The following is a 13,879-nucleotide window of genomic DNA, read 5'->3' as shown; positions in this document are numbered from 1 at the left end:
TAAGATGGCTTTAATAGTGCTTAGTTGTCTTTAACTTCATTCAAAACAATTTTGTTAGATTATATTGTGACAGCTGTCATATCAATGTGCATTTAAAAAAGCATCAAAATTGGTGAATTTTTGTATAGCCATTCTAATATTGAAGATAGAAGAAAATATGCAACATTTTTGGCATGTTATGGTTTATTGTTTCAAGAAACGTAAAAATGCAACTGAAATGCAAAAGAAGATTTGTGCAGTCTATTGAGAAGGTGCTATGACTGATGGATGGAACATGTCAAAAGTGGTTTGCAAAATTTTATACTGGAGATTTCTCACTGGACGGTGCTCCATGGTCGGATAGACCAGTTGAAGTAGATAGTGATCAAATCGTGACATTAATTGAGAGCAGTCAGTGTTATATACCATGCAGGAAAGAGCTGACATACAAAAAATATCCAAATCAGTAAAGTATTGGTGAAAATGAAAAATGTATCTTTTATTTAAGGAAAAAAACTAAATGGACTTTTTGGCCAACCCAATATATTTGAGGTTGTTAAGAATTTTATTATTTTTAATTTTTAGTTTTTAAAAGATTTTTAAAAATTTGTTTTTAGAGAGAGGGGAAGGGAAAGGGGGAGAGAAACATCAGTGTATGAGAGAGACATCCAGATCGGTTGCCTCTCACCACCCACAACCTGAGAATGTGCCCCCACTAGGAATTGAACCAGTGACCTTTGACTTCGTAAGATAATGCCCAACCCACTGAGCAGGGCTGTGTAGTTAACTTTGTTCCTTTCTTGAAAGCCAATATCACTTCTTCAGAGGACCTTTAAAAAACATTTACTAGAAAACAGATATTGATCCTTTATAGTTATACTTTATAAATTTGAATTATTATGTTCATGTAACAGTCCTTTTTTTTCAATAATTGTAAGAAAATGCGAGGTGTTTTCTGAAGCATTTTGATCACTTCTGTGTAGATACTTACAAGAAGATTAAGGTTTCGGTTGGAGCGTGCCCCTGGCGAAACTGCATTGATAGACAGGACTGGCAGGATGTTAAAGATGGAACCCTTAGCTACCGTTGAATCTTTGGAACAGTACCTCTTAAAAATGGTGAGCTCTGCATAGGCATGGTGAAATAACTGTTCTCTACTGCGGTTTAACCCTTTATAAAAGTAATTTGGGAAGTATGCATGCAGAGTTATGGTAATATAGTTTGATCTCGTAATTTCATATTTAGGAATTTATTTAAGAAAATAATCTTTATACATTATAAATGGTTTCTTCATAAAGATGTTTATTAAAATTATTTGTAGTGCTAAAATAGTGGACAAAACCTTAATGCCAATTAATAAAGGAATATCCGATAATTATTTTAATTAATTGAATAATATGTAGCTATTAAGATGTATAAAATCTGATAAGAGAAAAATGGCTTTTTGTATCATATAATCGAGACTTTTTTTATTGTAGCTGTTGAAATAATAGACTAAAGAAATACTCTGTGATACTATTAGTGGGGTACTTTGGTTGTGGAAATGTCTGTTTTTGTGTTTTTTCCCCTGAATATTGTTTAATTAGTACTTACTATATTCTAAACACACTTTAAAGGGATAGGAAAAGAGTGGGCAATATGTTTTACAGTAGCATTATTAAAGTGTCTTTTGTATTTTCTTTGGTTTAGGTAGCAAAGCAGTGGTATGATTTTGACCGATCTTCATTTGTTTTCGTTCGAAAATTAAGAGAAGGCCAGAATTTTGTATTTCGGCACCAGCATGATTTTGATGAAAATGGAATCATTTACTGGATTGGGACAAATGCCAAGTAAGTCATTCTATTTAATGTAGAGTGAAAATATTCACCTGGAAAAATAATTCTAGGTAGTAGAACAAAATTTCAGTATCCTATAGTTTCAGGAATTTTGTCTCACAGGTTAAATTTATGACTGATTTTTATGAGGAAAGATCTAAAATTATTAATTGTAGAATTTTTAAAGTTGACACTGTGGAAAAAAGCTAGTATGAATAAATGCAGTTATTTTAATACTGTTAACCACTAATATTTTCTTATTTTTGTGTAGAACTGCATATGAATGGGTAAATCCAGCTGCTTATGGACTTGTAGTAGTAACATCATCAGAAGGAAGAAATCTACCTTACGGCCGCTTAGAAGACATATTAAGTCGTGATAATTCAGCTTTAAATTGTCATAGCAATGATGATAAAAATGCCTGGTTTGCCATAGATCTGGGTCTGTGGGTGATACCATCAGCATATACCCTTCGTCATGCTCGTGGTTATGGAAGGTCTGCCCTGAGAAATTGGGTTTTCCAGGTATCCAAAGATGGACAGAACTGGACTTCTTTTTATACCCATGTTGATGACTGCAGTCTCAATGAACCAGGGTTAGTTGAGGAGTCTTTGTGAATTGGAAAACTCAGTAAAGAGCTATGTTTATTTTTGTAATTGTATATGCTTAGAGCTCTCTTCTTTGTGAGATACTGAAGCAAGATTTTCTTTCTAAAAACATCACTTGACAGTATTTTTATATATATATATAATTTAGGTATTATAAAACTTGAAAAACTGATTTTACCAGGACTTTGTCAAAAGCTTTACACTAAACGTTAGTAGAAAGCTGAGCATGTTTATTTAAAAAGAAAATGATACATAGCAATATGTGTGTATATGTTGCACACTAGTAAAAAAAAAAAGCAAAACTTAAAAAAAATTATTTTTTAGAGAGAGAGGAGGGGAAGGAGAAAGAGAGGGAGGGAAACATTGATCAGTTGCCTCTTGTATGTGCCATGACCAGGGTTGAACCATTAACTTAGGCATGTGCACTGACCAGGAATTGAACCGGTGACCTTTAATTTTTCAGGATGATGCCCAACCAACTGAGCCACACTGGTTAGGGCTGGAAATGGCTTTTTACTAAACTCTTCATATACTCACATAATACTTGTGAATGTTCAACAAATTACCAATGGCTTATTGCTGGTTATTGAATTATAGCTGACTTTTTAATTTATATTATTTTTATGTATCTCTTTTCCTAAATTTTAGTTTATATATACTTATTTTAAAGACAGGAGTTTAGTGTTACATTTCTAAAATTTTAGTTCTAATGAGTTTTAATTGTACAGTGTGGCATATTTTGAGGGGTAGATAGAGTGTAAAAATTACTTTCTTAAATTACTTTCTGCATTTGATGTAATATGGAAGGAGTGTCTTACAGGATTACTAGATAATATTTTTAAGCTTTAACATTAGTATGTAAATATATCATTTAAAGCTTTGTAAGAATTTAAAAAATCTTTTGTATCATAAAAGTGCATTTGTTACTCATAAAACTTATTTCTTTGGATTTTATTAATCATAAGTAATTATATATAGTGAGTGAAATTAATAATTTACATTTAAACATTTCATATTTAACTTTCTTGACACTATATTTCTCTTTCATTTTTTATTCTTGTGCAAGAAACTGTTGACTGAGTATGAAAATTAATTTGTTTTTCCTATAGTTCTCCATTATGTAAAAAATATTCTGCACCTTAAACATCTTTTCATCTGTTTTAAAATATGAACACAATTTTTTTCCTTAACACATCCACAGGTCTACAGCAACCTGGCCTCTTGATCCACCAAAGGATGAGAAACAAGGGTGGCGACATGTGAGAATTAAACAGATGGGAAAGAATGCTAGTGGTCAAACTCACTACCTCTCACTGTCTGGATTCGAACTTTATGGCACTGTAAATGGAGTATGTGAAGATCAGCTAGGTAAAGAGATGATAGTAGGTTTTTCTAAGTTACTAAAATGGTTATATTTATCTAAAGTAATTTTATTTCTGTTTCTCTTCATTTTTACCTTATAGGAAAAGCAGCTAAGGAAGCAGAAGCTAATCTTAGAAGACAGAGACGTCTAGTACGCTCCCAGGTTCTGAAATACATGGTTCCAGGGGCTCGTGTGATCAGAGGCCTCGACTGGAAATGGCGAGATCAGGATGGCAGCCCACAGGGAGAAGGCACTGTCACTGGAGAACTTCATAATGGTGAGTAGGTGCTCAGCATTTGTAGTGTAAAAATCAAGTATTTAAATAACAAATTTTTTTTTTTTTTGCTATTTTTGGATAATTTATAAATTGTACAAATGTCCCAGTGCTATGCGGAAGAACTAATTTATTGATTTCACATAAAAATGGAAAACATCATTTATTTAGAAGTAAGGGAAAATTTTAAATTCTTACGTTTTGACTCAACGTATTGCTAATAGTTTGAAGTGATTAATAAGCTAGTATAAGTTGAATCCACTCAAGGTACATTTTCTGCTTTTTTTTAAAGTTTATTCGTAAGTTTTCATTTATCTTTATGTTAATTTCTTATGCTTTCCTCTATCATGTTAGCCTGACAGCAATCAGGCAATGATTTTTTACTCTATAATAAGTCACACAGAAGATAAAGAATTAACATTTTTAGTTACTGATTTTCACTAGCCATAGAACAAGAAGAATTGCAGCCTTTTCATTTATTAGTAGATTGTAAGATATTTCACAGTGTTTCTCAGACTACAAGCTTTTTCTTTGGAATTTTAAACTTTAGTAGTGGTTATTGTTGTTTAAATCAATTTCATTTTTAGCTTTTGATGCTGTAGATTTTAGGGAAGTTCATACCTATTTAATAAATTGCTATTAACTCCCAGAAGCAACTATTATGACTAATTTTTTAAAATAACTTGGAAGGCTGATTTATTAGTGCATAAAACCCTAACCAGAGGTGGGTTCTTCGGATAAGTGACAGTGCTTAGGAGAATGACTAACGTTTAATATCTTAATATATTCATGTTGTTTGTGATAAGGGCATTAATTTACTTAAATTCTGATTTTATTGCTTTTAAGGTTGTTTCTTGAATCATATTACTTTCAAATGCATTTCTCTATATAGTCATACCCTAATTGGAAAGCATTGTTACCGTAACATGTTAACAGTGAGTTAAAATATATCTAACTGCCAAGATTCATAAAAACTAGTAAATAGTTGAGGTGACAGTAGTACCATTCATTTCAGAAATTTCAGATGTTTTTGTTTTGAGGTATTTTAGTGATTCTTAGTTAATATTCTAGTTCTCCTAAATTGTTTTGGCTTTTAAGTATGTGAGGCTAGTTAGGGAAATGTGAATGCAGTTCATTTTTCTTGGCCTGAAATTGGCTGAAGCAACTGCATAGGAAAATTGGAATCTTATAATTCGGAATTTAGCAAATAAGAAAGGCTTATTTTTGCTGGTCTGACAAATGTAGAGATTCAGAATTTTGGCTCACCAGGATGGCCATTTCTGGTAGTTGTGCTTTAGCACTTTTATGTCAGAGAAAGTTCTTAGCTTTCAAATACTTAAGCCCACCATTCCTAAAAATGGCTAGTTATCACTAACTCTACTTTGTATCTATTTTGGGGGGCATAAGAGAAGTTTAGAATTTTGTCCCTATACACTTATGGATAGTATGTATTATGTAACCTTTCTTGGTTTCCCTTAGATATCAATTTAATTACATTCTCAAGCCTAATATGAATGGCTTACATTAAAAAAATCCTTTTTTTTTTTTTTTTTACATTATATCAATTAAATCCCCCTTTTTCCCCTAAAGAATCTGCTCTGGCTGGTATGGCTCAGTGGATTGAGCGCCAGCCTGTGAGCCGAAGGGTTGCTGGTCAGGGCACAAGCCTGAGTTGTGGGCCAGGTCCCCAGCTGGGGTTGTGTGACAGACAACCAATCAATGTTTTTCTCTCCTCATCTTTCTCCCTCCCTTCCCCTCTCTCTAAAAGTAAATAAATAAAATCTTAATAAAAAAAAAGAATATATGTTGATAGGGATATCCAGTCAACACATAGATATTTTTCATTTATTCTATAAATATGAATGCCTACTTATATAAAGGTGCTTTGTTAGACTTCAGGTATACAATGGTCAGCACCAAAGTATGACCCCCTGCCGCCTTCTTGGTGAAACAGATAACCATACAATTACAAACTTTCATAATTGCTGTGAAAAAAATTATCAGTGTATTTTTGGACCAATTAATACAATGCAAATGTTATTTTTATTTGGGGTTGGGATATGTTTTTGAACCTTTACCTTTCTCACAGTTTTCCATGTTACAGAAGAGATAGTTAATTGTTGTTTCTTCAGAGGTTATTTCAGCCTAAAGAATAAATTGAGGCAATTGAAATCTCTTGTAAACTAGATTATGTAGATTTGGGGCAGTTTCCCTCTCAAAGAGCTCAAAGAGAATCCCCACAGGTAATTCAACACTGCTTATGAACCTCTGAATCTCATCATATACATGGTGAACTTGGTGCATGTGTGTGTGTGTGTGTGTGTGTGTGTACATGTGTATGTGCACATGCATGGGGACGTGTGTGTGTGGCTAAAGGACTTTTAAACTTCATAAAGACTTATTCTCTAAAAATCAACGTTTTTATGTGTTTTTCCATGAAGTGAGTTAGTTTATAACACTAAAATAAGATTGTAAAATTTCTGTTTGTTTCCTTTCTAATAGACACTTTATTGCTTTTGGAAGTTAATTGCTTTAAAAAAAATAAGTATCACTTTCCAAGTACAAGTAAATATAGATTGAATATCATTTTGCTCATTAGTTCTTTACACGTATATAGGTTCTAGTAAAAGAGCTTAGCATACTTTTAAAATTTTGCTTTTAAAATTTTCTGTGCTTACTCAAATTTATTAAACTTAATCATAAGAGTACCAAGTAACCACCGAACTTTGAGAACACAACCGAAATGCTAACTTAGTGTAATTTGAGCTAGTGACCTAAAATTTCTACAGTCATATATGAATATTTTGTCAATTACAGGATTTAGCCCAAACTCAGAAATTAATGGCAAGCCAGCACTTTTTTTCTGTAAAGAACAATTTAACCACATGATCATATTTAGCAACTAGAAAAACCTTTTATTTAGATTTCATCTATATTGCTGAAGTTGCAGTAATTTACCATTTGTATCAGTTTTTCTTTACAATTTTTAACAGTTCTTCCCCTTAAAAAATACCCCAATAAATGTAAACATGCCCCTTACATTGTTTTTAAATATCACCAAAGCGAGCAGTTCAGGAAGAACAGAAATGAAAATAAAAATTTAATTTTAATTGGCAGACCTTAAATGAGACTATAGAAAGTCAGAGAAGTACAACAGTGATGAAAAGCTGATCCCATATTGTGGAGCTACTGTCTGACACGCTCCTATCTGCTTTCTGCTGGGTCTCACAAACTCCTGTCCCTTTCCAGGCTGGATTGATGTCACCTGGGATGCTGGTGGCTCAAACTCTTACCGTATGGGCGCAGAAGGAAAATTTGACCTCAAGCTTGCACCAGGGTACGACCCTGATACAGTGGCATCACCCAAACCTGTTTCATCCACTGTTTCAGGCACAACGCAAGCATGGAGCAGCTTGGTGAAAAACAACTGTCCAGACAAGACATCTGCTGCTGCAGGCTCCTCAAGTAGAAAAGGAAGCAGCAGTTCTGTGTGTAGCGTGGCCAGTAGCAGCGACATCAGCTTGGGTTCGACCAAAACGGAACGGAGATCAGAAATTGTAATGGAACACAGTATAGTTTCAGGAGCTGATGTCCATGAACCAATTGTTGTTCTTTCATCTGCTGAAAACGTCCCTCAAACAGATGTAGGGTCATCTTCCAGTGCAAGCACCAGTACCTTAACAGCGGAAACGGGAAGTGAAAATGCTGAAAGAAAGTTAGGCCCTGATAGTTCTGTTCGTACTCCTGGGGAGTCTAGTGCAATATCCATGGGAATTGTTAGTGTTAGTTCTCCTGATGTTAGTTCAGTATCTGAGTTAACTAATAAAGAAGCAGCTTCACAACGACCCCTTAGCTCCTCAGCAAGTAACAGACTGTCAGTGAGTTCTTTGTTGGCTGCTGGGGCCCCTATGAGCTCTAGTGCAAGTGTACCTAACTTATCCTCAAGAGAAACATCTAGCTTGGAGAGTTTTGTAAGGAGAGTGGCAAACATAGCACGGACTAATGCCACGAACAACATGAATCTAAGCCGAAGCAGCAGTGATAACAACACTAATACTTTGGGGAGGAATGTGATGAGCACAGCAAGTAAGTGAGCTTTTCCTTATGGAACCCAATGCCTTTTCCACTCTGAGGGATGCAAAGTAGAATTTCTTATTCAGTGGGTTCTGGCTTCAGTCTTTAACTAGATCATTAACCATGTCAGATACAGCTCCATCAAATTTAGCACTTCAGGAATATGAAGTTAAGTTCTGTAGAATCATATCTAAAGAATTCAGGTATGATAAAGAATCTCTTATTCTGAAAGGATAAAACAATAACACACTTCTGATTTTTACTCCTCTATGATAAATCATTAAGTACAGTTGCATGAGGAAATAAATGACTATTAAATAGTCAATTGAAACCAGAGTATCACCTGGTATAACTTTTACTTAGGCTCTAAATTGTTATTAACTGCTAAAAGTTATATGATTCTAATTTAAGCTATTAATGGGTCAAAGTCGTTCCCTTGGAAAATATTACTGGGAATTAGTGTGTTGCTTATTTCACTTTTTTTTAAAAGCTTGGTTTAATTTTTTTTGAAAAACAATAGTGCTATAAAAATGAGAATTTTTAGTTGGATTTCAGTTGGGTTCCCAAAGTTGTTGCTTTTCAGCCATTTAATAATTTCATGTTCTCATTCTTTTTTCTAAATATACAACCTAGTTTTTCTAAGGTTTATACAGTCCAACCAATTTGTACTGATTTGCTTCATTTTTATCTTTAGCTTCTCCTCTTATGGGTGCTCAGAGTTTTCCTAATTTGACCACACCTGGTACTACATCAACAGTGACTATGTCAACATCCAGTGTTACTAGCAGCAGCAATGTAGCTACAGCAACAACAGTTTTATCAGTTGGTCAGTCATTAAGTAATACTCTAACCACCAGCCTCACATCAACCTCCAGTGAGAGTGACACAGGTCAGGAAGCAGAGTATTCCTTATATGGTAAGTTATAGTTTAAAATATTTAGATATTTAATATAGTGATGCTTTTGTGATGTTTTTCTGCTGGGATTTTAACTTTTGATTAGGAAAGAATTACTCTGTTTAACAAATACAGTATCTTCGTATAAGAGGAAAAAAGTTATGAGGGACGATTAAGAAATTACCAGATTATAAAGAGACATCTAGGAACTTTTGTGTATCATATTATTTTGCCTTTTGTCATTAATGAAGTTTTATTGGAAGAACCATAACAGATATATGACACCTTTATCAGAGAAGAATAGAAGTGTAATAAATTAAGGAACTTTTTTGTAAATTGATATTCCTTGTGCTCTCCTCCTCTCTGTCTCCTTTACTGAGTACAGAATGCTTCACTTCTGACACCTCCGACTACCAAATTTGTGTGAGGTGTTCCCACACCAAGCAGTTCTCAGACGCTACTAGCTGGGGTGTCCTGCAAGTCAACTCAGTTCTGACACTAGTTCCTTACCTGAGATAATGTGTCAGATCCCACAAGTTAAAGGCTTAGTTCTGTAACACTCCCCTGCCCGCTTCCTTCAGAAGCTAATCCCAAATCCAGGTTGTTATCTCTGTTTGGCTGGCTATAAATTGGAAGTTTCCAGAACCAGCTCCTTGGGTTAGATTCATTTGCTAGAGTGGCTCAAAACACTTAAGAAATATTTTATTTACATTACCAGTTTATTATAAAAAAAGGATATAACTCAGGAAACAGAAGTGATCTATAGGTTGAGGTCTGAAAGGGCCCCAAGCACAGGCACTTCTGCCCCCTTGGAGTTTGGCAACCCTCCTGGACCCGCTTGGTTGTGTTTTGTCCCCCATCCTGGAAGCTTTCTGAACCTCATCCTTTGGAGTTGTTTGGATGCTTGCTTCATGATTTAGGCACAATTAAATTATTAGCCATTGGTGATTGAACTCAGCCCCTCTTCCCTCCTAGAGGTCTGGAGGGTGGGGTGAAAGTTCTCCTATAATTGCGATTGGTTCTGTTGACAGCCAGACCCCATACTTAGATTACGTACGGGCTTTCCAAAGGCTCCTCAGTAAAGCAACTCTGGTTATGAAAAATAAGAGGTACCTTTACTGTTGTCATCTTTTAGGAAATTCCAGAGGTTTTAGAAACTTAGTACTTGGAACGGAGATGAATATAAAACATACATTTTTTAATTATAAATCATAATATCACAGCTATTATTGAGATCATTTGGAAATAATTCCTTAATTAGGTAACATTTGAATTTTTTAAATCAATTTTTACTTAGAAAGTCTTTTACTTATTTTTTCCAGGGGAAAGTGGTGGTGGGAAGGCGGAGACAAATATATTTGAACAAAAAAATTAAAAAAAAAGTCCTATAATTACCTCATCATGACTTCCATGTTATGGTCAGTGATAAAATTATTTGATTCAATTAAAAGATATTTCTAATTGCCATGGCTGTGTGGCTCAGTTGGTTGGAGCATCATCCCATGCACCAAAAGTTTGCAGGCTTAATTCTTAGGGCACAAGCCTAGGTTGCGGGTTCAATTCTCTGGTCAGTGTGCATACCTAGGGGAGGCAACCGGTTTATGTTTCTTTCTTACCTCGAAGTTTCTCTCTCAAAATCAATAAAGACACATATATATTTATAATCATCTTATTAGAAAAGTAAAATATTTTACAGAAAGTAAATATAAATGAAAATAAAAATCATCTAGTCCCCTCCTTCTAGAAATAATCACTGTTGATACATGCAATTTGAGGTGTATGTTCTCTTTTTAAACAAAAGATTATAGCCTTTCCAGAGAGCTCTTCACCCATTTGTGAAAATATTTCCACATTGTTTATGGGTTTCTACTATTTGAAATGGTTACCAAATATTCTGCTCTTTGACTATATGATCGTTATTTAATAAATTCTCCATTTTGGGTATTTTAAGTTACAGTTTTTTATTACCATAATCATTGTTATGAATGAGCATCTTTGAACTATATTTTTATGTATTTCCTTAGAGTGAATTCTTAACAGAATAATTACTGAATTGCACTCCCGTAAGATCGTTTTGGAATACCGTTTACCACAGATCCTTGATATGATTACCTATTCTTTTTATTTTTTATTTACTTTGTAAAGATTTTATTTATTTATTTTTAGAGAGCAGAAGAGAGGGAGAAGGAGATGGAGAGAAATATCAATATGTAGTTGCCTCTTGCTGGGGACCTGGCCCGCAACTCAGGCATGTGCCCTAGACTGGGAGTCAAATTGGCTTGGTTTGCAGGCCGGTGCTCAGTCCACTGAGCCACACTAGCCAGGGCTGTTCTTTTTAAAAATTACTTTTTGTTAATTTCAAATACAAGAAAATTTATATGAAGATATATTTTAAGTACTATTTTATATATCTCATTTTAATATTTTCTTTTTTTTTTCCCCCTGAGAATGTGGCCTCTCCTAAAAGCCAAGAATTAGATCGGATGTTCTCTGATTTTAGGAAAATCATTACTTTTTTTTTTTTAGATTTTATTTATTTATTTTTAGAGAGAGGGGAAGGGAAGGAGAAAGCGAGGATTGAAAACAAACATCAGTGTGTGGTTGCCTCTCACGTGCCCCCTCCTGGGGACCTGGCCCATAGCCCAGGAATCTGCCCTGACTGGGAATTGAACCAGAGACCTTTTGGTTCGCAGGCCCATGCTCAATCCACCGAGCTATACCAGCCAGGGCTTACATTTGTTTTTTCTACTTTTTTTTTTTTAAATGTATGGGTAGCAAAAGATGATTATTATTATACCAAAGTATTGTAAATTTATTAAGTATTTTCCACTTCACTTTTTCTCATGGAGGCTCTCTCCCTACTCATTTGTTAATATGTTAAAGTCAGGCTTTAATTCTTTATCATTTGAAGGTTAAGAAGGTCATGGGAGAGAATATTAAAGAGTTAGGGCTACTTAATTGCCTTTTAAATATTGTTAGATGATTAAAATTTCCTTTTCTGCCTTCCTAAAACTGGAGGACTCTTTTATAAATAATTTCTGTATATGCAAACTTTTACTCTGTTACATTTTGAGGACATGATTTGATTCTGTGATATGGGCATCTATGAAATTAAGGAGCTTTTAAAAATGTTCCTATACTCTGATAAAAAAGGGGCGTTGACTTAAAAGAAAGAGGAAAAAAACACCTGACTTAAGTGAATTGTAACATATGAAGTTAGATGTATTTTACCCTGGCTGATGTGGCTCAGTGGATTAAATGATGGTCTGTGAACTGAAGGATTGCCAGTTCAATTCCCAGTCAGGGCACATGCCTGGGTTGCAGGCCATGTCTCCCTTTGAGGTATGTACGAGAGGCAACTGATCCATGTTTCTCTTGCACGTCTTGTTTCTCTCCCTCTCTTTCTCCTTCCCATCCCTTCCCTAAAAATAAATAAATAAAATCTTAGGGAAAAAAATAGATGATTTTCTTTAGAAATGAACCAAAAGTGGAATTAGTTTGTTTTGTTTACTACCACATCATGTTTATGAGGACCACTGCCTGTACTGTAGGATGGCACCTTACATGTGTAAGGTATAATATATTTCATCAAATTTAAGATGTTATTATTATGAGATATGCCATTATTTTGTGTCACTAAGGAAAAAGAAGGAAAAAGTGTTGACAGTTTAGCTGTAACTTATTGCTTGTAAAGTACAGTCTGATTTCAGAATATTGAAGTGGTAAAAAAGATGTGTGTTTTAGAACCTCACTAAGTATAGTATTAGGCCTCTTTCTTCTTCTTCCAGTCATTCAATAAAAGGCATTAACTTTTTAGTCCTGTGTAATTTTTAGATTTAAAAAAATGTATTTGGTTCAGAGGTCTGGGGTCCAAGTGTCTACTAAATAACTATAAATTGTCTTCTGGATGTTCTTTTGGAACATAGTGTATACACTGTCTTTTCTTTTTCTTTATCTTCACCCGAGGACATGCTTATTGATTTTACAGAGGGGAAAGAAGTGGGAGAGAGAGGGAGAAAAACATCAATGTGAGAGAGAAACATTGATTGATTGATTGATTGCCTCTCCCACGCATCCTGGCAGGTACTGAACCACAGCACCGGCATGTGCCCTCATCGGGAATTGAACCCACTGCCCTTTGGATTATGGACGATGCTCCAACCAACTGAGCCACACCCGCCAGGGCTATACTGTCTTTTTATCCATAGATTTTTTTTCCTTATAGATCCAGTAAAAAAAAAAAACAACATATGTTTTAGTCCTATTATTCCTCATTTTGTTTTCAGTTCTTGTGAAGAACAGCTTGTCAGCATCTTCATTATGTTAGTGTAATTTGACATTGTCTTCATTGGGGAGTAAGGGAGAGAGATCCTGAGAAAGGAAGGAGATAATGGGGTGCAGGTTTTTTAGCTGCTTATGTGGTAGATAACATGGATAATATGAAAGTGGTACATAACATTATTTCATAAATAGGCATTATCCTTAAGTAGTCATTGTCAGTAACTTGTCAGGTCACATAGCTAAACCCAGTTTTCTTTGATTGACTTACTTTGTTCTTTTCCATCATAAGATCTTTTATAGTTCATATTAATGCATTCATTTGTTTACTTTTTAAATGCCTCTCATCCCTGTAAGTTCCATGGGGGCTCAGACCATTTCTGTTCTATTTACAGCAATAGTCATGCACTGCGTAACATTTGGGATACATTCTGATAAATGTATCATTAGGTAATTTCATCCTTGTGCAATCATGACAGAGTGCACTTACACAAACCTAGGTGGGGGTGGGGTGGGTTGTGTGTGTGTGTGTGTGTGTGTGTGTGTGTGTGTATCCTACTACACACCTAGGCTATGTGGTATATCCTATTGCTC

General features: G+C 34.7%; 1 protein-coding gene across 6 annotated transcripts in view; it reads left to right on the top strand.

Moving 5' to 3' along the window:
• Window positions 1–13,879, top strand: part of HECTD1 (HECT domain E3 ubiquitin protein ligase 1) — a 94,899-nt gene that overhangs the window by 60,677 nt on the left and 20,343 nt on the right. For 4 of the 6 annotated variants that reach the window (XM_054577908.1, XM_054577909.1, XM_054577907.1 and 1 more), the window contains exons 20-26: window positions 963–1,097; window positions 1,669–1,808; window positions 2,065–2,388; window positions 3,603–3,769; window positions 3,865–4,041; window positions 7,288–8,124; window positions 8,807–9,028. In XM_054577908.1, the coding sequence (XP_054433883.1) occupies window positions 963–1,097; window positions 1,669–1,808; window positions 2,065–2,388; window positions 3,603–3,769; window positions 3,865–4,041; window positions 7,288–8,124; window positions 8,807–9,028 (2,002 nt within the window). The remainder of the gene's footprint in view (window positions 1–962; window positions 1,098–1,668; window positions 1,809–2,064; window positions 2,389–3,602; window positions 3,770–3,864; window positions 4,042–7,287; window positions 8,125–8,806; window positions 9,029–13,879) is intronic. The other 2 variants (XM_054577911.1, XM_054577913.1) reach the window with 2 other exon arrangements.

The sequence above is a fragment of the Pteronotus mesoamericanus genome, unplaced genomic scaffold (assembly GCF_021234165.1).
Source record: "Pteronotus mesoamericanus isolate MK-2021 breed Mesoamerican mustached bat unplaced genomic scaffold, CSHL_Meso_final contig_46, whole genome shotgun sequence".
NCBI lineage: Eukaryota > Metazoa > Chordata > Mammalia > Chiroptera > Mormoopidae > Pteronotus > Pteronotus mesoamericanus.
Note: the sequence above shows the minus strand (reverse complement) of the source record. Positions and strands in the feature narration are given on the sequence as shown.